We start from the raw sequence: 26,469 nt of genomic DNA, 5'->3' as shown, positions 1-26,469 counted from the left end.
CTCAGAAAGAGGATTCTCTTCTTGTTCAACCAGAGATTTTTATTTGAATTTTCACTGCCAATCCTTAAATTCACCCCCATCTCCCTACCTTTAATCCTGGCTCCCTTTTATCCTGTTTTCCACACTGCTACCAAGTGGTGGGTGAAGGTCAGTACATTTTTCCCTCAGAAAACAAGGCTTATGAAGCAAATTGTGTCTGTAACATCTGTTTTGTGGGAGTTAGGAAAAAAAAGTTTCTGAAGGCTGGAGTGCATTTCATGGATGAGTTGGAATTTAATTGGATTTCTTGAAAGTTGAATAGCATTTCAGTAAGCAAGAGAGAAGGTAGAGGTGAAATATGAATCCATTGAAAGGTAATTGTGAGATGTTCAGGCATGCGAACTTTGATGACTGCAGACAAAGAGAGGTAGAACTAGTTCTCCAGCCAAGGATTGTTTATTCTGTTTATCTGAAGAATGAACTGTGGGGGTGCATGGGGATGGGGGAGATGTGTTATGTGTTGGTAGTAAAGGCTGAGGGTGAGGAGAATGCCAAGGGGAGTTCCTCTTGATTTGTATGTTTTTAGTCATTGAGTTAATGAATACATTGGTGATTGTTCTCTATTTTGTTTATAAAAAATTAGTTTCAGGGTACGTATATTTTTTAAAATTGACATATTCACTTAATGTAAAATTCACCATTTTAAAGTGTATAATTTAATGGTTTTTAGTATATTTACAAGGTTGTGCAACCATTACTACCATCTAATTCCAAAGTATTTCCATCACCCCAGAAAGAAACCCTGTACCTACTAGCAGCCAGTCCTTGTTCCCTCTCCCCTCATCCCCTGGCAACCACACTGAGTCTATGGATTTGCCTGTTTCTGTACATTTCATATAAATAGAATCATATAACACATTGCCTTTAGTATCTGGCTTCTTTCACTTAACATGATACATTCAGTCTGTCTGTGATATAGCATGTGTCAGTACCTCATTATTTTGCTTAGTAATACTCTCCTGTCTGAATATACCCCATTATGTTTGTCCAGGCATCAATCCATGGATATTGGGTTGTTTATACTTTTTCACTATTGTGAATAATGCTATTATGAACATTTAGGTGTAACTTTTTGTGTGAACATGTGTTTCCAGTTCTCTTGGATATATACCTAAGAATGGAGTTGCTAGGTCATATAGTAAATCTGTTTAACTTAAAAAACATTTTTTTTTTAAGTTTATTTATTTTTAGAGAGAGAGTGCAGGAGGAGCAGGGAGAATCCCAAGCAGGGCATGGAGCCCCATGTGGGGCTGGAACTCATGAACCATGAGATGACCTGAGCTGAAATCAAGAGTGGACATCTGACTGACTGAGCCACCAAGGCACCCCACTTTTTTTTTTTTTTTAAGTGTAGGTTTTATTGTTTTTGTTTTGAGTTATCTCTACACCCGATGTGGGGCTCAAACTCATGACCTGAAATCAAGAGTTGCATGTCCTTCCAGGTGAGCCTGCCAGACACCCCAGTTCTGTTTAACTTCTTCAGGAGCTGCCAAACTTTTCCACAGCAGCTGCACCATTTTACATTTCCACCCACAGTGAATGAGGGATCTCATTGTTTATACTTTATATGTGTTTCTGGCCGACTATATTCGAAAGTTGTAGGTTTTTAAAGTGTCATTGAGGTACAATTGGCATCTACAGACTGCACAAAATGTGTAATTTGGGAAGTTTCAACTTATTTATACACCTGTGAAACCATCACCACAATCAAGATAGTAAACATGTATCATCCCACAAATTTTCTTTTTTAAATGTTTATTTGTTTATTTTGAGAGACAGGGAGAGTGTGTGTGTGAGCAGGGGAGCTTCCCTAATGCATGATGTGAGCATTAGTCTTCCTAATGTTGATTACCCAACTGATGGCTCTGCCCCTTTGTAAATGCACATATAGCATGCACTCATGTACTTGGGGAAGGATAATCTGTAAATAGATTTTTGTTTAAGGTTAATATATATTGGGTTTGTCATTTTTAAGATTTTATTTTTTAATTTTTTTTTTTTACATTTATTTATTTTTTGAGAGACAGAGACTAGAGCACAAGTGGGGGCGGGGCAGAGAGAGAATGAGACACAGAATCTGAAGCAGGCTCCAGGCTCCAAGCTGTCAGCACAGAGCCCCACACCGGGCTTGAACCATAAACCATGAGATCATGACCTGAGCCGAAGCCGGACGCTTAACCGACTGAGCCACCCAAGTGCCCCAAGACTTTATTTTTTTTAAGTAATTTCTACACCCATTGTGGGGCTTGAACCTACAATTCCAATGTTATTTTTTATAATGACTTTTGAGATCTAATTCACATACTGTAAAATTCACTCTTTAAAGTGTAAAACTCTGTGTTTTTTCTTTTAGTAGATTCACAAAGTTGTGCAGCCATCATTATATCTGGTTCCAGAAAATTTTTATCAGTAGGTAGATTTTTATAAATAGATAGTTTTTTAGACTAGAGAGTGTTGATTTAAAGAAAAAACCAGTTTCTAAAAAATGTCCCCTTTTTAAGTTGCTTGTTTCCTTTTAAGAATCTCAGCTTCACATGGAAAAGCATGAGACTTATCCCCATAGAATGTGTTGTCGTTGTCCATTTGAAAACTCCAGTGAAAAATCCCTACTTAGTGAAGTGTGCAAGATTTGGCTCAGTTTATGTATTCTCAGTGACTGTGTCCAAGAGTTTGACATAATCTTGATCTGGTCCAGTTCCTTCCTTTTTCAACCTGGAATTGTAGACCAGCTTTGTTTCCTTTTGCTTCTTTTGGAAAAAAAACTTTTAGGGCTTCACAATTGAGACAGGATTCTCATATGAAGTCAGCTATCATTTCAGACTATTCCAGTGATCTTTGTCTGAAAGTGACACCAGGGAAGTCATTGGAAGGTTATGTACCCTCCCTTGTTTCTTTCTCTCTCTCTCTCTTTTTTTTTTTTTTTAAAGTTTATGTATTCAAGCAGTCTCCAACCAACTGTGTACTCGAACCCATGACTCTGAGATCACGAGTTACATGCTTCTCCAACTGGGCCAACCAGGTACCCCTATATGGTGTCTCCCTTCTGTCAACTTAAGAATTTGCTTTAAGTATCTCAAAACCTTTAAACAGCTCATGTAGGTCACTCTGTCCAGAGAAAGTGTATGTTGAAGTCCTGGAGTAAAGGAAGGGTAAAGCTTCCTAAGGCCAGCTATCCAGTTGTTGCACTAATGGATAGAAGCAGTGGCATGGATAATTTAGAATAGTTGTTTTATTCTAGATTTTCTTTCACGTTGCTTTGCACATTGGAGACCAAGTATTGGCCTGCATGAATCCTGGGGCTGACCTTTATAGCAACTTACATGGTCTTTAGCAATTTCATTTATTAATGGAAAGTATGTGTTTTTGACCTGGAAATATATAATACTTAAATAATATAATTTTTTTTGAGCTCAGCTATCTAGCTTTTCCATTTTGCTCAGCTCTTTACATGTCATACTGGGAGATACCCCTGGACACAAGATCATGTTCCAGGGACTTTTTTTCTTTTTCTTTTTTTTTTTTTAAATAGGCTTCGTGCCCAGTGTGAGAGCCCAACACAGCGCTTGAACTCATTATCCTGAAATCAAGACCTGAACTGAGATCAAGAGTCAGATGCTTAACTCACTGAGCCAGCCAGGTGACCCTTATACTGGGAATAGCCCATGTCAGTATGATGCAGTGAACTGACCTCCCATCAGCTCCCCACCATTCTGGTCCAGTGTAAAATTGTGATCGTTTTTACTTAAAAGACCTTCCCCCCTGCCCCCATACCAGATGAGTTGAAGAAACAGTAATTATATTGACCAAGAAATGAGAGTGTATTCAAATGGTCTTGTGTAAAAGATCTTAGAACAATTAGGGTACAGAATTTTTGTCAGTACCAACTTAAAATCAGAACTGAATCTTCTCCCTTTTAGATTTCCCTTGATCTGAGTCTTTCGTATAAGCTACTTCAGATTCCTTGTATTGTGAAAAAAAAAAAAAGCATGATTTTGGGGAGAAAATTATTTGTGTATATTTTCAGTTACCTTTGTCAGTGAGAGATGACAGTTCTATGACTAATCTTCAGAAGAAAAAATTTAAGTTGACATTGAAATATATTTTGATTTTTAAGTTTATTTTTTTAGCACCCAACATGGGGATCGAACTCATGACCCCAAGATATGAGTTGCATGCTCTTCTAACTGAGCCAGCCAGATGCCCCTTTATTTTGATTTTTTTGATAAGACTTCTTTATGCAAATGATTTTTCTCAGTATAGCCTTTTTTTTTTTTTTTTTTTTTTTTTTAATTTTAGAATCTTAAGCAGGCTCCATGCTCAGTGCAAAGCCTGATGAGGTGCTCTATCCCACAACCCTGGGATCATGACCTGAGCCAAAGTCAGGAGTTGGGTGTTCAACTGACTGAGCCACCCAGGTGCTCCTAAAAGCTGCTATATTTAATTCCCCATATATAATTTATGAAATGGATCATATATATTTGGATTACTGAAAGTTAGTGACATTAATATATTCCTAAAGATTCAACATTAGACATGTGCATTGCAAATCACCTTGCTTCTGAATCTCCTAAATACTTTGTTTATTGCTGGTAATGAAAGCTTCTAGGGGTGCCTGGGTAGCTCAGCTAGTGTCTCACTTTTGATTTTGGCTCAGGTCATGATCTCACAGGTTCATGAGATCCAGCCCTGCCTTGGGCTCTACACTGATAGCGTGGAACCTGTTTGGGATTGTCTCTCTCCCTCTCTCTGCCCCAACCCCTGGCTCATGTGGGTGTGCACGTGCACTCTCTCTCAAACGTTAAAAAAAAAAAAAATAAGTCTAGTTATTTTTCTATTTTTTAAATACCCTGCTGGATTGGATTTGTGTCTGTGTTCACAAATGAAAACTGGTCTGTCATTTTTCGCTGCTGATGCCTTTGACCACATCTTCTTAGGTTTAGAAATGTTATGTTCTCTTTGTTGCTAATTTTAAAATACTCTTATTTTAATTTTCTCTTTGAGCCATGAGTTATTTAGAAGAGTATCTTGTTGGGGCACCTGGGTGGCTCAGTTGGTTAAGCATCCGACTCTTGGGTTCAGATCAAGTCATGATCTCATGATTCGTGAGTTCATGCCCCACACTGGGCTCTGTGCTGGCAGCACGGAGCCTACTTAGGATTCTCTCTTTCCCTCTCTCTGTCCCTCTCCTGATTGTGTGCTCACTCATTGTCGCTCTCTCTCTCTCTCTCAAAAAATAAACAAACTTAGAAGAGTATCTTGTTCTCCATATCATAGTGAGTTCTTGTTAATGATTTCCTATTTAATTTTGTTAGGATCAGAGAATATGGCTGTAACATTTCCATGTTTTTAACATTTATTCATTTTTGAGAGACAGCATGAGCGGGGAAGGGGCAGAGGGAGAGGGAGACACAGAATCTGAAGCAGTCCAGGCTCTGAGCTGTCAGCACAGAGCCCGGTGTGGGGCTTGAACTCATGAACTGCGAGATCATGACCTGAGCCGAAGTCGGACACTCAACCGACTGAGCCACCCAGGTGCCCCATAACATTTCCATGTTTTGTAATAATTGTGACTTTCTTTATGTTCTATCTTATGGTTTAATTTCAATAAATTTTTATAGATATTTTAACAGTATTCTCTGTTGTGTTCAGAACTGTATGTAGCTGTTAAATCTGGCTTGTAAATTGCGTTATCTGTATACTCTGTATTTTTATCTGTTGTTTTCTTGATCTTTTAAATTTCTGAGAGACATATGTTCAGATTATTTTGTAATGATTGTGATTTTTCTTAAATTGTCCTTGTACTTCAGGTTTATTTTGTATGTTTTGATGTTTGATGTCTAGTTTATGACATTTTTGTGATTGTGTCCTTTAGTAGTAACATAATCTTTATTATATTAAATGTTTTTTTGCCTTAAATGATCCTATTTGTTATTAAGCATGCCATGCCAGCTGTCTCTTCATCTGGATGTGCTTGTGTATAATAAATTTGCACATCCCTTTATTTTTAAAATTTAGCTATAATACCTTTGGAAATGTAGCATTATCAAATAGATTTGTAAGTATTAGGCAAGAGTGATAAAAGTTACTGAAGGCTGGTAGGTATGTTCCCTTGGGTATTCACATTTTGGCGTATATTTAAGTTATACCTTTATTTATTTAGCAAATAATTTATTGTGAGCTTCCAGGATCTTTGGAAGGAGAACATGGGGAAAGCTGTGTTGAATAGTATGATTAAGGAAGGCCTTTGATAAGGTGGGCATTTGAGCCTGAGATCTAGTAAAGCTAACCTGGGGAAAGAGCATTCCAGGTAGAGGGAGCCTGAAGTCCAAAAACCCTAAGGAGGGGCACCTGGCTGGCTCAGTCAGTAGAGCATATGATTATTTCAGGGTTGTGAGTTCAAGCCCCATGTTGGGTGTAGAGCTTACTTAAAAAGAAGCCTGGGTGGCTAGTTGGTTAAGCGTCCCACTTAGGCTCAGGTCATGATTTCATGATTGGTGAGTTTGAGCCCCGTGTTGGGCTCTGTGCTGACACTGTGGAGCCTGGAGCCTGCTTCAGATTCTGTGTCTCCCTCTCTCTCTGCCCCTGCCCCCTCATGCTCTGTGTGTGTGTGTGTGTGTGTCTCTCTCTCTCTCTCTCTCTCTCTCTCTCTCTCTTAAAAATAAACATAAAAAAATAAAAAAACAAACAAAACCAAAACCCCTAAGAAAAGATTGAGGTGTATTTGAGGAACAGAAAGAAAACCAGTGTGTCCTGATGCTAATGGTGAAGGATGGTGAGGGAGGTAGGGCCCAATTCATGTAAGATCTTGTAGGTCATGTTAAGGATGTGATTTTATTCTAAGTGTTGTGGGAAGCCACTGGAAGGTTTTGAGCAGGGGATGACATGATAAATATTTTTATAGCCCTTTTGTAAACTGAGCTGTAATTTATATACAGTGAAATGCACAGATTTTAAGTGTACAGTTGGGTAAATTTTCACATTGCTTATGCCATGCAACCCATACTCTTGTTAAGATAAAAAATTTCTCTTACACCAGGAAGTTCCTTTATTACTCCACCCAGTCAGTCCCCACCACCAGCACCTGAACAGCTACTCTCTTTTCTTTCACCATAGATTAGTTTGTTCTAGAACTTCGTATAAGTGGAATCATTCACATATGTACTCTTGTGTCTGGATTCTTTTACTTGCCAAGATGATTTTGAGATTCATTTCTGTTCTTGCTTAGATCAGGAGTTCATTGGGTATACACAATTTGTTTATCCATTCTCCTTTTTTTTTTTTTTAAGTAATCTATATGCCCAACATGGGGCTTGAAATCACAGCCCCAAGATTAAGAGTTGCATGCTGTATTGGGCCACCTGGGTGGCTCAGTCAGTTGAGCATCCGACTTCGGCTCAGGTCATGATCTCGCGGTCTGTGAGTTTGAGCCCCGTGTCAGGCTCTGTGGCTGACAGCTTAGAGCCTGGAGCCTGCTTCAGATTCTGTGTCTCCCTCTCTCTCTGCCCTTCCCCCGCTTATTCTCTCTGTCTCTCTCTGTCAAAAATAAATAAACATTAAAAAAAAAAAGTTGCATGCTGTATTGATTGAGCCAGCCAGGTGCCCCTCCAATTTTTTTTCCCTGTTTTGTTTTTTACAGACATTTTCAAATGTTTCTTTGGCTAATAGAGAAGAATGGATTGTAGATTCTCTCTTTCAGATATTTAATAAAGAAATGTTGGTTGTCTTGTTTACAAAGGGGAAAACATTTTGTTTGAAATGAAGAATTTAGAAAGGATAGGGCCAAAGAATGATAAAGTCATTATTAACATCTTAGGAACATCTGTCTGTATGGAATCAGGTAGAAAATGATTGTACTGCTCCTCCCTGGCTCCCCTTTTAAATCAGATGCGAAAAGTTGCCTTGAGTGAGCACAAAATTCAGGGTTCTGATGAGATTCAAATGCATGAGGATCATAGAAGTTTATATTGAGAAGATACCTCACAAAGTACATTGCATATTTTTCAAGGACCTTATTTATAAGATTTTACTCCTTTCCCCAGAATTGGCCACATCTTGTAAAATTATTTGCAAGACAGGATTGTAGGACTGGGTATACTCTGACATAAGAACTAAGATCTTTTACTAAGAATTTCTAGTGACTGTATTACATAATTGTATTTTTAATTATACAGTTTCATTTTAAAATTATTTTTTCTTTCATATTTAAAGATAGAACATTACCAGGTTTAGTTTTGCTTTTGGTCTTTAACTTTTTTCAAGAACTCAGACTTGTTATTTGAACAGGTATGATAGGGTAGTTTTGCTTTCTTACATTGTAGGGGAACATGTGTTTTTTTTTTTTTAAGTTTAAATTAACAACATTTACTTGTATGTGTGTGTATATATATATATGTATATATATATTTAAGTTTATTTTGAAAGAGAGTGTGTGTGTAGAAGTGGGGGAGGGGTAAAGAGAGGGAGAGAGAGAATCTCAAGCAGTCTCTGTGCTGTCAGTGTAGACCCTGACGTGGGGCTTGATCTCATGAACCCTGAGATCATGACTTGAGCTGAAATCAAGAGTTGGATGCTTAACCGATTGAGCCACCTAGATCCCCACTTTTTTTTTTTTTTAAATGTAAGCTTTACCCTCAATGAGGGGCTTGAACTCAACCCCAGGATCATGAGTCACATGTTCTACCAACTGAGCCAGCCAGGTGCCCCAATAATGTTTACCTTTTTCTTTTTAATCCAAAATGTGTTTATTGCTGAGGTACCTGGGTGGCTCAGTCGGTTAAGTGTCTGACTCTTTTTATTTATTTTTTTTGTGAACCTTTTTTTAAGGTTTATTTATTTTGAGAGAGAGAGGGGGAGAGAGAGAGAGAGAGAGAGAGAGAGAGAGAGAGAGAGAGAGAGAGAGAGAGAGAACACACATGGGAAGGGCAGAGAGAGAATCCCAAGCAGGAGCTGCACTGTCAGTGCAGAGCCCGACGTGGGACTCAAACTCACAAACCTCAAGATCATGACCTGAGCTGAAATCAACAGGTGGATGCTTAAGTGACTGAGCCACCCAGGCACCCCTAGATTTCTGACTCTTGATCTCAGCTCAGGTCATGATCTCACGGTTGGGAGTTCAAGCTCTGCATTGGGCTTTGCACTGGGTGTAGAGCCTACTTAAGAACAAAACAAAACGTGATCATTGGGATAGTGTTCCACTCATCTTGGTTCAGGCTGCTTTTAGTGCTGCTTCCATCTGAAGGAGCAACTTCCTATAGCCTTGCTCTTCCTCCTGTAGGCTTGCAAAGGACAGTGGAGCAGCCAACACACAAAACCTACCGTTTGTGCATGGCTAAGAGGATGGTGATTTTGTAGCATGCTTGGCACTTCACATCCATGACATAGGAGTTCACATCCATGACCAGGCGCTTCTTGTGCTTCCTCTTTTCCAGGAGTGATGAGTAGAGGAGGTCCTTTGTGAGGAGTATGTTCTTATGGAGAGGTCCTCCCCACTGGAAAGACATTCACTTTTTATAATGAGTCTGTTTCAGTGAGATAAAAATTCTAAATTAGAGGAATCAGCATTATGTATGTTTCTCTATGTTTCTGTGTTTGGCGTTGGTCCCATGGTATGGAGAAAATCTTTTCTCAAAGTCAAATTATACACAGTAACAGATTTTTTTTTACCAGTTCACATTTACCATCTCCTTATTCTTTTCAGTTTCATCTGATTCAAAACCAGAGAAAATTAGTAGGACATTTTGTTTCATAGTTGAATCTGATAATACCTAGCAACTGTTCATAATTTTCTTTTCATAAATCTCAAAGTCAGACAAGAATCCAAAACTTAATATGACCATGGGTCATTTGTTACACATTCCATTCATGTATTATTACATCATGTTGAGAGCATGCCTCAGCACTTGTGCCTAGCTTAGCTAGTGTATACTTGAATGTGGCATGTGTATACTTTAGTATTGTTCTTGCTAGACAGAAGCAGACCTGAATTATTAAAAAGTGCCCAGTGTGGACCTAAATCTTCCTAAACATGTTTATTGGAGGCCCAAATTTATACCCAAATATGACAGGAAAAGCTTTCTTACATGGGCTGCATGAAATATGAATAACCTTGGCAGCACAGGTTAACTCATTGGTGGTTTCTTCCTTACCCACCCCAACCTCTCTACAAATTCTTCTCTTTTTTCCCTTCTGTTTCCCCAGTTTTAGAGCAAAAGTGAAAGAGTTTTGCTTTATCGCTTAAGTGAAGGTGAAATAAAATATTGTTTTCTTCAAGGATCCCCAGCCTTTCTGGGGAGGAGCTGCTATTACTCTTGGGAAGTAGGAGGAGAATATTCAGATTATGAAGTCCATAGAATGGATGAATGAAGATGATGCTGGACTCACTCATCTTTACAGAATGATCCCATAAGGCTCTGGCAAGCTGTAGGAGACAGGTGGTCACCAAGGAAATGGTGTGGTGCAGAAACAGATTTGGAGATCTGCTGGGATGTGTCTGTCTCTGCTTCTAGGTTTATTGGAGAATAGGAGGTGTGTTTTTTCCCATCTGCATTAAAGAAGAAGGAATGAGGTTTATTGATTTTTAGGAATGTATTCTTTTTTTTATAATGTATTCTTTTTTTATTAAAAATTTTTTAATGTTTATTTATTTTTAAGAGAGAGAGAGAGTGTGTGTGTGCACAGGCAGAGGAAGGGCAGAGAGGGTGGGGAAGACACAGAATCTGAAGTAGGCTCCAGGCTCCTAGCTGTCAGCACAGAGCCAGACATCGGGCTTGAACTCACGAACTGCGAGATCATGACCTGAGCTGAAGTCAGACGCTTAACCGACTGAGCCCCACCCAGGCGCCCCTAAAAAAATTTTTTTAATGTTTTTATTCGTTTTAGAGAGAGAGAGAGCATGAGCAAGGGAGGGAGGGAGACACAGAATCTGAAGCAGGCTCCAGGCTCTGAGCTATCAGCACAGAGCCTGACATGAGGCCCGAACTCAAGAATCTTGGGATCGTGACCTGAGCCGAAGTCAGCTACTCAACTGACTGAGCCACCCAGGTGCCCCTAGAATGCATTCTTCATGTAGTGACCCAAGATTTTTTTCAGGTTGTCTGAAACTAGTTGCAGACCAAATGCGACCTACTTCTTACTTTTCAAAGAAATGTTTTATTATTATTATTTTGTTTTATTTTTTCTTAGTAAGTTCTACACCCAAAGTGGGGCTTGAACTCACAACCCCGAAATCAAGAGTTGCATGCTTTGCCATCTGAGCCAGCCAGGTGCCCCATTACGTGTCACTTTTTATAAACTTTTTTTTTTTTAATTTTGTTAATGTTTATTTGTGTTTTGAGATAGCGACAGAGTGCAAGCAGGGGAGGGGCAGAGAAAGAGGGAGACACAGAATCCAAAGCAGGCTCCAGACCCTGAGCTGTCAGCAGAAAGCCTGATGTGGGGCTCACGAACTGTGAGATCATGACCTGAACTGAAGTCAGAGGCTTAAACCAACTGAACCACCATGTGCCCCTAAAAACCTTAAAAACAGAAAATAATAGTTGGATTCAGGGCCTCTATAAAAGTAAAGATTCATTTATATGCTAAATTAAAGCAGTTATGTAATGATAGTGAGCAAACATTAAATGGCTTGATTCAGGATATTTATAAATGCTAAAGATTTTTGAACATTTTTAAGCTTAGTGATATTATACAAGGTAGCAATTACAGGAAAAATGATCTCTTAGATCTAGGTTTTAAATATATATCATTACATAATGGGTCTCTCTCCCATCTGATTCAAGTAAGCCTGTCTCTGGGATGGATGAAAGAACTGGACTAAGCTAAGAAACTTTTTTTTTTTTTTTTTTTTTAGGAAAATATTTTTAAGTAATCTTTATACCCAATGTGGAGCTCAAACCCACAACCCTGAGGTTAAGAGTTAAATGCTCCACTGACTGAGCCAGCCAGGCACCCCTAAGCCAAGAAACTTTTAAATTGTTATTTCTATTTTAACTGAGTCAAAATTTTTGGGTTAGTATTTTATTTTTATTAATTTTATTTTGAAACTTTTTATTACCTCAAGGCACCTGGATGGCTCAGTCAGTTGAGCATCCAACTCTTGATTTTGGCTCAGATTGTGATCCCAGCACTGTGGGATCGAGTCCCACGTCAGGCTCTGTGCCGAGTGTGGAGCCTGCTTGGAATTCTCTCTCCCTTTGCCCTTTCCCCTTTCCCCTTTCCCCTTTCCTCTTTCCTCTGCTCACACTCTCTGTGTAAAATAAACAAAAAACAAAAAACACACTCTTTTTATTGCCTCAATAAATACATATTGTGTATTTTTCTTTTGGTTAGGTAAATAACCATTAGCAGTAGAACACAGGTCTGGAAATCAGGGAGCTCTTTCTTTTCTGTGTCATGGATTGTGCTCTATGAGGCAACTCATGTAACCACCCTAGACCTGTTTTTTTTTATCTGTATACTGTATCAGTAGGCCCTTGCTGCCCAGTAAGGGAGTCACTAGGCACAGGTGGTACTAAGCCTTTGAAGTGTGGCTAGTCCAAATTGAGATGTGCTAGAAGTGTAAAATACACACTGGATTTTAAAGACTTAGCACAAAGATAAGAATGTAAAACTTGGGTACATTGGTTAAGCAAAAATATTATTAGAATTAATTTCACCCATTTCTTTTTCCCTTTTTTTTTTTTAAAGTAATCTCTTTGAGCCCAATGTGGGGCTCAAACTCACAACCCTGGAATCAAGAGTTGCATGCTTTACTGACTGAGCCAGCTAGGCTCCCCTCTTTTTCATTAAAAAAAAAATTTTTTTTTAAGTTTATTTATTTTGAGAGAGTGAGTGAGCAGGGGAGGGGCAGAGAGAGAAGGAGAGAGAATCCCAAGCAGACTCCTCGCTTGCAGCACAGAGCCCAATGTGGGGCTTGAACTCACAAACCATGAGATCATGACCTGAGCCGAAACCAAGAGACTTGGTTGACGCTTAACCAACTGAGCCACCCAGGTGCCCCTCTTTTTCCTTTTTTTAAAGTGACTGCTAGAGAATTTTAAATTCCACACATGGCTCACATTATATATCTTTTGGACAGTGCTGATATGGACAGCATTTCCTAAATCAACTCATGAAATATTAATAAATGCTCAATGAAACACAGTTTAGAAGAGGAACAGGGTCCAGTAGAACTTTTTGCAGTGATATAAATGTTCTGTATTTGCACTGTCCAGTATTGTAGCTACTAAACTACTGACGGCTATTGAGCACTTGAAATGTGGCTACTTCTGAAATTGAAAAATTGAAATGTGAAGAAAGGGACTGAATTTTGAATTAACTTTATTTTTTTATGTTTATTATCTTGAGAGGGAGGGAGGGACTGAGCGGGGGTGGGGAGGTGAGGGGAGGGTGGGGAAAGAGAGAGTGAGAGAGAACAAGAGGGGAAGGGGCAGAGAGAAGGAGAAACAGAATCCCAAGCAGGCTCTGCACCCTCAACACAGAGCCCTATGTGGGGCTTGAACCCACAAACTATGAGATCATGACCTGAGCTGAGATCAAGAGTTGGACACTTAACTGACTGAGCCACTGAAGCACCCCTAACTTTATTTTTTTAATTTTTAACAGTTTACTTAACACCAAATAGCAACATATGGGTAGTTGCTAATGTATTGGGACAGTGCAGACCTGGAAGATTTATGGGATTGTTTTACTCAAAGACCTGTGTACATAGGACTTGTTTACCAGATTGCAAACTTGCTGTCTTAATATAAGTCTGTGTTTATTATGAATAATGATAAATGATCAATATTATTGAGTACCTGTTATGTAGCAGGCACGTTTAAGTAGCAGAAAGAGGATTTGTATGATAAATTATTTATTGAGAGCTTAACTATATATATTGCTCATTTTTTTAAGTTTAAGAAATTTTTTATTTTATTATTTTTTGAGAGAGACACACAGAGTGTGAGCTGGGGAGGGGCAGAGAGAGACGGAGACAGAGAATGTGAAGCAGACTCCAGGCTTTGAGCTGTCAGCATAGAGCCCGGCAAGGGGCTCAAACCCACAAACTGTGAGATCATGACCTGAGCCGAGGTCGGATGGTTAACTGACTGAGCCACCCAGGTGCCTCTCATATTTTGTAATATGGTGGCTGCATTGTGAATTCCAAGATGCTATTTGGGCTTTAACCATGTTGTTATCAGAGTCTGGTTTCTTTCCTTTCGTTATGAGTGCCCTTCATTGAAAGACTGGCCCCTTTTGAAAAGCCTGAGTAGTGTGCTGCCTTGTTAAAGGATTTTCTCTTGAAAGGCAAACCTATGCTTTCTAACAGATGATGATGACTTTTTTCCTTAAAGTTAACCTTTGAAGGTAGTTAATGCTTTTGGCTTTAACAGGGATATGTGCGTGTTTACACTGAGACATATGAGTTATCAGCATTATGTAATATTCCCTTTATGTGTAGACATATATTTATAAGTACTGGCATCAAACAGTGTTACTTGTTTATTTATTATTACTTCACAGTGAAGAACGAATGTCATGATGTCTGGAATCAAGCGGACAATCAAAGAAACCGACCCTGATTATGAGGATGTATCTGTGGCCCTTCCAAATAAGCGACATAAAGCAATTGAGAATTCAGGTAGAAATTCACCTCCCTTAGGAAATTATTTATTTCCTTGTTTAATCTGCCTCCCTATAAGATTTACAGAAACTAAAACAAAATGCATTTCCACTGCTGTATATAATTTGAAGAGGGATTAGTTAAGTGCTCTGTTAATAGCAATACGCCATTTGTGACATAAGAGGCCAGGAAGACAATCAGGTAGACAGTGAAGTGTCAGTAATGAGACTGGCTGTAAGTTTAACTATCGTTGTGTGTTAGTTACAACCATAAAGTCCTATAATATGTATACTGCAGTGTGGTAGATGATTATAGGTGGCACATTGGGTTAAGTTTTTTATTGTAATTGTTGCATATTATTTTAATGTCTATTGGAAAGATGATGGTCTCATCAAACTTGTAATTTTGTGACTACTTTTGCTTAGGATGAGGCTAAAATAATGTAAAAATATTATTTAATTATGTTAATTAGGTGTTTCATAGGGTTCTCAGATGTGGTGTAGGTAACTTAAAGGTGGTATACGAATGATATACATTTGAGAAATAGTGATCTAGTTTAACTCCTGCACTTAGTTGCTAGTAGTTAAGGGGCATTAAACTACTTGCCCAAGATCATATAATTGGTTGAAGAGCAAATCATCAACTGTGTGTAGCTACCCAGAATGTTTTAAGCTCTCTCAGAAAAAGTTGCTAAATTTGAGTTATTTTATTTTAATTTTTTTAAATGTTTATTTTTGAGAGTGAGAGTGTGAGTGGGGGAGGGGCAGAGAAAGAGGGGGACAGAGGATCCAAAGTAGGCTCTATGCTGACAGCAGAGCCCTATGCGGGCCCGAACTCACAAACCACAAGATCATCACCTGAGCCAAAGTCGGATGCTTAACCAGTTGAGCCACCCAGGTGCCCCTGAATTTGAGTTCTTAAATTATTGCTGGAATTCATTACCGTTTATTTAAATAGTAAGTCCATGTAAGTTAACATTTACAGCTGGGTAAAGAAGGCAGCCAAGTCATAAAGTGTTGTAGCTCCACAAAGATTAGTGCTGCTAGAATTGAAGTAGTGAAAGAAAATTCCTGTCTCTGTCAGTGCAGTCAAGTCATATGTACCACAGAAAGTCTTTGTGGACCAAAAATTATCAAATTGAATTCCAAGTAATGAAACCATTTCATTCACTGCAACCTTTCCCCTCATTCAGTTGTAATTTTATTTATAAGGAAAAGTCATTTCCTTTCCGAAATAAGCCAAATAAATGTGAAACTTATATCCATTACTCAAATGCATCACATGGCATAACTTTTTTTTTTTAAAGAAAACTAAGAGTAGGAAAAACTGATTGTTTTAGTAAACATCATAACTTCAGCTTAAATCTAGTGTAAGTTCCCAGATACTCAGCCTAAGCAGGGATGGTTTTTTCTTTTCTTTTTTTTTTTTTAATTTTTTTTTTTTTCAACGTTTATTTATTTTTGGGACAGAGAGAGACAGAGCATGAACGGGGGAGGGACAGAGAGAGAGGGAGACACAGAATCGGAAACAGGCTCCAGGCTCTGAGCCATCAGCCCAGAGCCCGACGCGGGGCTCGAACTCACAGACCGTGAGATCGTGACCTGGCTGAAGTCGGACGCTCAACCGACTGCGCCACCCAGGCGCCCCAGGGATGGTTTTTTCTTACTGAAAGACAGTTTGCTATTCTTCTTTTTGATGTCCATACTCTGCCTAATCCCAAGCCATGTTTTTATTTTTCAGAATTTTTCTCAAAGTAGATTTGGTAGGATGCTTCCCTTTGCTTGTTTTGTTTTGTTTGTTGTTTGTGTTTTTTTTTATTCTATGAAAGGGATAATTTAGAAGTGTTTCTTTCTGAGGAGCTTATGATAAAATAGCCTTCAGTGATCACAGTTTCTGACTTTTCAGCCTTCCCTAAGAGTATCTGCTGGTTTCTACAGACGAGGACATATATATAGTAATACTAGAAAATACTTTTCTTTTTCATGATGAGAAATATCAGTCATTTGCTTCCATGCAGACATATCCACAAGAATGCTCTCTTATTCCATTACTAGTATACATTGAAGTTTAATGGCAACATTGAAGTTGCCATATAATGTCATGTTTTACAATGAGAAAGTGATATGGCCATCAGAGTAGCCAAATTTTCTCTGCAGTTTTTCATATACTTCAAAGCATGGGTGAACATCATTTTTTCATGTTATAAACACAGAATCCTTTTGCAAAATTCCAGGTTTTTTTTTCTTTTTAAAGATTTTATTTTGAAGTAATCTCTCCACCCAAAGTGGGGCTTGAACATAATTACAGCCCCAAGGTCAAGAGTTGTATATTCTGTTGACTGAGCCAGCCAGCTGCCCCCAAATTCCAGGTTTTTCAAGCAGTCATTTGGCTCTTTTTTTTTCTCTTGTATCTGATATTTTAGACTCTGAGTTGCATATTATTTTGAGTAGTCATCATCTGAATTCTATCACATTTAGAGGCATTTTCTTTTTTTCTTTCCTTTTTTCTCTTTGTTTAAGTTTTTATCTAAATAACTTTAAATTTTTTTTTAACATTTATTTATTTTTGAGACAGAGAGAGACAGAGCGTGAACGGGGGAGGGTCAGAGAGAGGGGGACACAGAATCTGAAACAGGTTCCAGGCTCCGAGCTGTCAGCACAGAGCCTGACGCGGGGCTCGAGCTCACGGACCGCGAGATCATGACCTGAGCCGAAGTCGGCCGCTTAACTGACTGAGCCACCCAGGTGCCCCTAAATACCTGTTAACACATAGTGTAATACTAGCTTCAGGAGTAGAAGCATTTTTACTTTTGAATTCTTTATTTGCTTATTCCTTTATGTAGTTGTGATCAGAAACTGCTGAATTGCTTGCCATATCCTTCTCTACAGAAGGAAGCTACATGCCTTTTTATGAACTGCTCTTATATCACAGATTGCCTCCCCTCTAGCTAACTGTATTTTCTTTGTCCTTGGACTGTGGTTTTTCACAGGTCAATAAATGTTTCTCCTGGAATTTTAATAGATTTCATTTTTTTTTCCCCAGTAATTTTATTTTGATACACTTCCAAACAGAATAATTGCAAGGAATACTTGCATGTCTTTTATCCAGATTAATTTGCCAGTTGTTTATATTTTTGCTTTATTTGATTTATCAGTCTTTCCCCCACCCCAAACACACACACACACACACACAAACACACACACAGTCGCACAAATGCATGCATTCAGGTATATATGCACATCATTCTTTTTAAATCGTTGGAAAATAACTTGGACACCTGTAAACACAGTGTTATTTCCTAGGGAGATTCTCTTATGTGATCATGGTACTATTATCAGAAGCAGGAAATTTTAACATTCATCCATTACATTGTGTAACCTATAGTCCATATTCAACACTTGAATAACAGGGACTAGTTGTCCCAGTATTGTATTTTATAACTGTTTTCCCCTCTCCAGGATCCAGTCCAGGATCACACAGTACATTTTGTTGTCATATCTCTAATCTCCTCAACCTTTCTGTCTTTCTTGACTCTAATATTTGAATCATATAAGCCAGTTACTATGTGGAATATCCTTCAGTTAGGTTTGTTTGATGTTCCCTGTGATTAGATTTAGCATTTTTCACCAGAACGGCATAGAGTGATGACATTGCATTATGTCAGAAAACACATGAGGTCAGTTTGCCCCTGTATTAGTGATGTTAACTTTTCATCATTGATTAAGGTGACAGCCACTAGGTTTCTCCACTTAGGAGTCATTGTTTCTGGGTTTGTTCTATTGCATGCTGACTTAAATCAAGACAGTCACTGATTAATTAGACCTTGGATTATTTTATGTTCTTTTTGCAGCTCGAGATGCTGCTGTGCAGAAGATTGAGACTATTATTAAGGAACAATTTGCACTTGAAATGAAGAATAAGGAACATGAAATTGAAGTCATCGATCAGGTATAATGGTGATAATGGTGATATATTTAAAAAATGGTGATAAATTTAAAAAAACAACAAAGCTATTGCAAAAAAATCTATACATGATGAATTTAAAAAGGTCTGTTGAGATAAAATTATGTTTTTTTTCCCTTTGCCGTTCTTTTAAAGAGTTTTCTCATTCTGGAAAAAAGGCATTTTTTTTCTATAAATGAAACTGCAGGAAAACATAATGAAAAAAAATTACCTGAAATTCCGTCCCAAAACATAATTCCTCTTTGCTCTTGTGCCCAGTTTCTTTATGGACGTTTCTCAGTGAATATGCATATATACACACAAATGTTCATATTAACATGTCTATATTCTCTTGCAAACATTGGCTTTTGTCATTCTTTTCAATCCTTTGCCAGTTTGATAGGTAGAAATAGTCATGTTTTTGCTTTCCTTTGCTTATTAGAGAAATTGAGCTTTTGGTCGTTTGTATTTCTTATTTTATGAAAATTTTTATAGTGTATCTCTTCTGTCATTTCCATTTTTTTAATGAGTTAACATTTGTTTGTAGCGATTGATTGAGGCAAGAAGGATGATGGATAAACTTCGTGCCTGCATTGTTGCCAACTACTATGCTTCTGCAGGCCTTCTAAAAGTTTCTGAGGTAAGTTTTCCTCATATACAATCATTTCTGGCCATCCATATTTGTTGTATGAAGGGGAAATCAGTGTTAATGTGAAATTCCTGCCTTTGAAACGTATCTTGTATTGGCCTTCAGAATTCAAGAAGCCTCGCCTCCCTTCCTGGGAAAATACATAAACTGTCAATAATCCCAAGTAACATTTTTTCCTTTTTATTTAATCCTTTTCCAACTAATATTCAGCACTGTTGCTAGGATTTGCAGATACAAAGTTGAATGAGACCCTGTTCTTGCCTTATTCTTCATTTGATTATGGTCGGCTTTGGAGCAAATTATAGGTAGATTGATTTTCCTAATGAACAGCAATTTGTAGTTTCAGTATATATACCTTATTCTGGAAACCCTGATTTTTTTCCCCAGTCTTTATGAAAAATTTCAAGTACACTGAAGAGGTGAAATAAACACCTGTTTATGCTTGTTTAGATTCCATATTTTAACATTTTGCTTTATTTATCTTATTTTTCTCTAGAACATTTGAAAATAAGTTCCAGGCATCATGACACTTCACCCCTAAGTACTTAAATCATTTATTTCCTAAAGGACATTCTTTTGTCACTTCCTGATATTATTTGATAACTAATCCATATTCATATTTTCCCAGTTGTCCCCAAAATATCTTTTAAAGATTAAAAAAAATTTTTTTTAATGCTTGTTTATTTTTGAGAGAGAGAAGCGTGCATGCACACACACGAATGGGGGAAGGGCAGAGAGAGAGGGAGACAGAATCTGAAGCAGGCTCCAGGCTCTGAGCTGTCAGCACAGAGCCTGACGCGGGTTTCGAACTCATGAACTGTGAGATCATGACCTGAGCCAAAGTTGAACACTTAACTGACTGAGTCACCCAGAGCCCCGTCCCCAAAATACCTTTTAAAGCTTGTTTTTGACACGGGATCTAAGGTTCATGGGCTACATTTGGACGTTTTGTTTCTCTAGACTCATTTCATCTAAAATACTTCTTTCACCTTTTCCCCATGATATTGACTTATTTGAAGAGAATAGTTCATTTATGTTTATAGGATATCCCACATTTTGGGTTTATTATTTTTTCCCCTTGGGTTATTCCTTCATTCCCTCTATTTTTTTGCAAACTGGTAGTTGGGTCTAAAGATTTGATTAAAGTTAGAGGTTTTTGGCAATAATACTTCCTAAGTGATTCTGTATACCTCATGATTATATCACATCAGGTCACATAGTAATCAGGTTAAAGATATTAAGTTTAACCACTTAGTTAATGTGATTACCACTAGATTGGTCCAGTTATAAAGGAATGGGGATAGGGTTCAACTGAAACAGAAGTTCTTGTTTGACAGTTTGATAATTTCAGCATAACTTTTGTTCGTTTTTCATTTTAAAATTTCTTTTTCATAGGTTTTCTCAGATCATTCTCTTGGACAGTACTGGCTCAGTGAGAATGGTGGCAGGGCTGGGGGGAAGGTGTGACGGCATACTGCTTTCTTTGCATTGTTCCCCATGGTTTTTACAGATAAGAGGCGCTGTGTTTTGGCTTTCATGTCATCCTGTGGAGCTTAGGGTACCTGGCATTGGTGGTACTCCTGACATTGTCTTGGAGAAATCTGGAGCATTATTTGAGTTTAATCTTAGGTAGTTGTTTCTTCTACTTTAGGAATTTCCATAATGCATATTAGAGTCTAAACTATTTTTTAATTTTTTTTTCTAAATGTTTATTTTTGAGAGAGAGAGCACATGCTCGAGCTGGGATAAGACAGAGAGAGAGGGAGACATAGAATCCACAGCAGACTCCAGGCTCCAAGCTGTCTGTACAGAGCCTGACGTGGGGCTCGAACCCACGAACCATAAGATTTACGACCTGAGTCGAAGTCAGACCCTTAACTGACTGAGCTACCCAGGGGCCCTGAGCTATTTTTTTAGAGCTATCATAAAAAATTACCAGAAGCTTGGTGGCTTAAAATAAGAGGAATTTATTATCTGATGATTGTGGAGACTAGCAGTCCTAAGTCAGGGTGTTGGCTGGACCATGTTGTCTCTGAAGGCTGTAGGGAAGAATCCTTCTTTGCCTTCGCCTACCTTCTGACAGTTGCTGGCAAACCTTGGCATTCCTTGACTAGTGGCTACATCACTGTAGTTTCTGTATATCTTCACATGGATATTTTCTCTCTTGTGTGTCTTCTTAGTTTCTCTCTGTCCACATTTCCCTCTTAACTAGGTAGGCCCTAAAGCAGTATGATTTCATCTTAACTTGATCATATCTGCAAAGAGTCTATTTCCAAATAGAGTCACCTTCAAGGTTCAGGGTGCATATGAATTTTTGGGAGATGCTCTTCAATGCAGATTTTAAAGTCCTTTCTTATAAGCTAGCAGCTGCATGGTACGGGGCTTGTAGTTATTCTGTCTGAAGAGGTGGTTGTCCATTTAATATTTTGTTGCCTTTTTTTTTTTTTTTTAAACCATTAGCACTTCTGAACTGTTACTTGGTGGTCTAGAAGTACACTGATTTTTTTTTTTGCTGTTTTGATTAGGATTTATTCAAGGATATTTAGGTGTATTTTTGTCTATTACAATCTGCCATTTAATTATTTTTAGTTTGCTGTAACAAAATACATCACAGCTCTAAAAAATACCCTTTATTATTGAGATTCAGCAGTTTTGTTGCTTTGAAATCCTAGTCTCTTGACTCCTTTTCTCTCACTAAATGATGTTAATAGCACGGTTTTTAAAAGCTGTGCTGCCTAGGAACTGTAGAGTGAATCACATTATAACAGAGTACACTGTATTTTGTATCCAAGTAACAAGATACACAAAAATATTCCAGGCTTCAGTACTGGTCTGATAGCAAATATATGTAAGTATTAATCATTTTACACCATTTTATGCTACATTTTACTCCTGTGTGGGAGCCATTTTACATACACATTTAAAAAAATCTTTATGTCTCTTACAGGAATGTTTTATTTAGAGCAGTTGATGAGTTTGTGTTAAAGCATTGTGAGACTAATTTTTTAAAAGTCAGATCTTACTTTCTATATGTTACTACCTATTCACCTTGATTTCTCATTTTCAGAGAACTTGCATTTTTAACTTTCAGTGTTAGGACCTTCACACAATTATTTATCACTTTCTAGTTTTTGTTTTGTTGACCCAGACCACGTTAAGGAGCTTGGACTTCGTTTTATGGGTGTGGGGAGACTTTGAAGAATTTCAAGCATGATCCCTAAATAGATAAGGTTTTAGAAAGATTAAAAGTTTAATTTGCTTGCTTTCATTTTTGCAGGGATCAAAAACATGTGATACAATGGTTTTTAATCATCCTGCTATCAAGAAATTTTTGGAATCACCATCTAGGTCATCCTCTCCTGCCAATCAGAGATCAGAAACACCATCAGCCAATCATTCAGAAAGTGATTCTTTATCTCAACACAATGACTTCTTATCTGACAAAGACAATAACAGCAATATGGATATAGAGGAAAGACTCTCAAACAACATGGAACAGAGACCAAGTCGAAATACTGGAAGGGTATAGTTGGATGGGTGGGAGGGAGTCAGGAGAAGGGAACTAGTATTTTCTAAGTATGTATTATTTCATTTTCTCTTCATAAGAACCCTAGGAAATAAGTCAATTATATCCCTTTTGGAGATGGGGAAGCCGTCTTGAAGAGGTTAAAGTTCTGTTTGCCCACAAGTATCAGAATTGAGAATTAAACTTAATTAAGCTGAGAGTTAAACTGAATCAGAACTGTGTACCGCACAACTCCTAGATGCCATCCACATAGATATGAGAGAAACCTTGAGGAATTGGCAATTCTGTGACCTTGTCCAAAGTCTTTCCATTCTGTCATGTTTTATTTTCTTTTCAGCATTTTCCTTTGTGGAACTTTAATGCTTTAAAAACTGGGGGAAACTTGACAGATAATAAATAGAATTGAAAACCATTTATTCTTCTTTGATCCTGCCAGTTTCTTGAGTTCCTGTATCAAACTGCTCTGAATTTCTCGGTATATATAATATTTGGCTATAGAGCCCTTACTGGATGATTTTCCTAGCCAGGGGTTCTGTGGTAGAGGAAATCTCCAGGTTGCTTTTCACATACTCAGACATCAAGGATTTTATTTATTTATTTTTTCAATTTTTTTTTAACGTTTATTTATTTTTGAGAGCCAGAGCACGAATGGGGGAGGGGCAGAGAGAGATAGGGACACACAGAATCCGAAGCAGGCTCCAGGCTCTGAGCTGTCAGCACAGAGCCCGATCAATGCAGGGCTGGAACCCACAAACTGTGCGATCATGACCTGAGCTGAAGTTGGACGCTTAACTGACTGAGCCACCCGGGTGCCCCGGATTTGATTTATTTTTGATAAAAATCAAATTAAAATTTTCTGATTGTGAATCTGTACGTGTTCATTGTTGAAAAATTTACAGGAAAGTAAAAACAATAGGAAAGTCATTCATGATGCCACCACCCAAAAATGAAAACTCTTAATGTTTGGGTTTACTTGTTTCTAACCACTATTATTTCTGAGCAAATACTGCATTTTTTTTTTTTTTTTGTATGTGTGTGTGGTTTTTTTTTTTTTTTTCTAAGATTTTTTTTAATCTCTACACCCAATATGGGGCTTGAACTTACAACCCCAAGATCAAAAGTCATATACTCTACTGACTGAACCAGCTAAGCACCCCTTTTTGTTTGTTTTTGTTTGTTTTTGTTTGTTTTTATGTGTGTGTGTGTGTATTTTTTAATGTTTTATTTATTTTCGTGAGAGAGGGAGAGTGGGGGAGGGGCAGAGAAAGAGGGAGACAGAGGATTTGAAGCAGGCTCTGTGCTGACAGTAGTGAGCCCCATGTGGGGCTCGAACTCACAAACTATGAGATCAAGACCTCAGCCGAAGTCAGATGCTGTTTTTTGTTTCAATTAAAAATAATTTAGGTAATACTGGTCATAGGATTTAGAAACTTACCATCTTGTATGTAATATACATGCTCATGTTTATGTAACAAATATTTAGTGTTTACTACATATGTACCAGGCACTTCTCTGAGAACTGTACAAAACAATCATGTGGCACAGGTACTGCTATCTTTATTTTTTATTATTTTTTTTAGATTTTCTTTTTTTAATGTTTATTCGTTTTTGAGAGACAGAGATAGAGCGCGAGTAGGGGAGGGGTAGAGTGAGAGGGAGACACAGAATCTGAAGCAGGCTCCAGGCTCTGTGACAGCAGTGAGCCCGATGTGGGGCTCGAACCTTGAGATCACAACCTGAGCCGAAGTCGGGCGCTTAGCTGACTGAGCCACCCAGGCGCCCCTGATTTTTATTTTTAAGTAATCTCTATACCCAATGTGGAGATCAAACTTACAACCCCAAGAATAAGAATCTCATTCTCTACTGACTGAGCCAGCCAGGCATCCCTGTTATCTTCATTTTATTAATGAGGAAATTTTGACAGAGAAGTAATTACACAAAATTTCACATCTGGTAAATGGGAAGAGTCAGGATTTAAACCCTGGCAGTCTATCTCTACAAAGTTTAAATTGGTCATGTCTATGTTATTTCTCATTGAAAAAATTTTGATTATACAAAAGGTTGAAAAGAAAGTAAATTCCATTGACCTTTCCCCATTCCCATTTCCCAGGAGTAACCATTGTAATAGTTTCTTGTGTATCCTTCCATATCCTATTTGCATATACGAAGCAGAGGTGTATGACTGTTAAAAACACACATACATATGGAGTTATAGTGAACAAGCATAAACTATGCAAAAGATCAAGTAAAACTACTCTTTAATGCTCTGAGAGGTACTACAAAGCCAGAGAATGTGGTAATTAAAAAAAAAATCTGAGTTACTCTATGCATACCTTCTGTGATTTTGTGGTTTCTGCCTGTTGGAAATTGTCCACATTGAAAGTAAACATTGATTGTGATTTCTTTCAGGACATTGCTAGTATTACTGGCTCTCATAAAACAGAGCAGCGGAATGCTGATCTTACAGGAGATGAGACTTCACGTCTTTTTGTAAAGAAAACAATAGTAGTGGGCAATGTGTCCAAGTAAGTATCCAGTTGAATTCTCCCATTTTCAGCTGTCCATTTATGTTAATACTCTTGCATACTTTTATTATTATAGTATTACTGTAGGAAGAGGCCTTAAGGATTTTTTTTCCCCCAAACTCTTTGTTGTTTTAAAAGTAAACTGAGTCTAAAGACTTGAAATTCTTGCTTCAGGGTGTCTGTTAATCTTTGACATAGAGTAAAATTGTGCTTGGTAAAAATTTCTAAGACATGAGCTTTTTTTTTTTTTTTTTTTAATTTTTATTTTTATTTTTTAATGTTTATTTATTTTTGAGACAGAGAGAGACAGAGCATGAATGGGGGAGGGTCAGAGAGAGGGAGACACAGAATCGGAAGCAGGCTCCAGACTCTGAGCCATCAGCCCAGAGCCTGATGCGGGGCTCGAACTCACGAACCGTGAGATCGTGACCTGAGCTGAAGTCAGATGCTCAACCGACTGAGCCACCCAGGCGCCCCAAGACATGAGCTTTTATACAAATGGAGTGTTATTTTTTTTTAAGATTTTATTTCTAAGTAATCTCTACACCCAACGTGGGACTCAAACTCACAACCCCAAGATTAAGAGTCGTGTGCTTCACCACCTGAACCAACCAGGCACCCCATATACAAATGGTGTATTTTATCAAGTTTGTTAGTATGGATAAATTGGAAGAAGTTTTGACTTTTTCTGATCTATGAACTAGTTCTATTTTCAGGGGCCTTAGCTAATGGCTAAAAATATTTGTTGCCCAAATTGAAGTCTTTTAAATTTTTAACAAAAAATTGCAGAGCATGTCTTGAAGACAGAATTTCTCCAAGCTGAGGGGCTAGCTCTTTAACTATGATTATGGTTATATATATGATTATATGTTACATATACTTATATATATGATTATATAAGTATCTCAAGGTGTCTTGTGGGAACACCATCATTTTTGCCAAATATCTAGGAATGGATAGACATAAATCTTCAAATAGTGTAAGAATGTTATTTCCTCACAAAGTCTTTATTTGCCCTTCTCCTCCCTCATGAAATATATTTTCCCTATGCTCTCTTGTCATCTTTATCATATAATCATTTTCTGTTTTTATATAATTTTCCCAAATCAGACTGGAATCTCTTTAGGGTAGAAAGTATGTCTTGTTTGTTTTGTACCTTATAGCAGTTGATTTTCAGTAAATATTT

At 37.9% G+C, this 26,469-nt stretch overlaps 1 protein-coding gene across 2 annotated transcripts in view; it reads left to right on the top strand.

The window, feature by feature from the left end:
- YEATS2 (YEATS domain containing 2) overlaps positions 1-26,469 on the top strand; it is a 112,165-nt gene that overhangs the window by 6,047 nt on the left and 79,649 nt on the right. For both annotated transcript variants that reach the window (XM_042998891.1, XM_042998892.1), the window contains exons 2-6: positions 14,542-14,659; positions 18,492-18,589; positions 19,131-19,223; positions 22,510-22,755; positions 25,168-25,283. In XM_042998891.1, the coding sequence (XP_042854825.1) occupies positions 14,557-14,659; positions 18,492-18,589; positions 19,131-19,223; positions 22,510-22,755; positions 25,168-25,283 (656 nt within the window). In that variant the 5' untranslated portion in view covers positions 14,542-14,556. The remainder of the gene's footprint in view (positions 1-14,541; positions 14,660-18,491; positions 18,590-19,130; positions 19,224-22,509; positions 22,756-25,167; positions 25,284-26,469) is intronic.

This window comes from Panthera tigris, chromosome C2, assembly GCF_018350195.1.
Source record: "Panthera tigris isolate Pti1 chromosome C2, P.tigris_Pti1_mat1.1, whole genome shotgun sequence".
NCBI lineage: Eukaryota > Metazoa > Chordata > Mammalia > Carnivora > Felidae > Panthera > Panthera tigris.
This window is presented reverse-complemented; position numbering and strand designations above follow the sequence as displayed.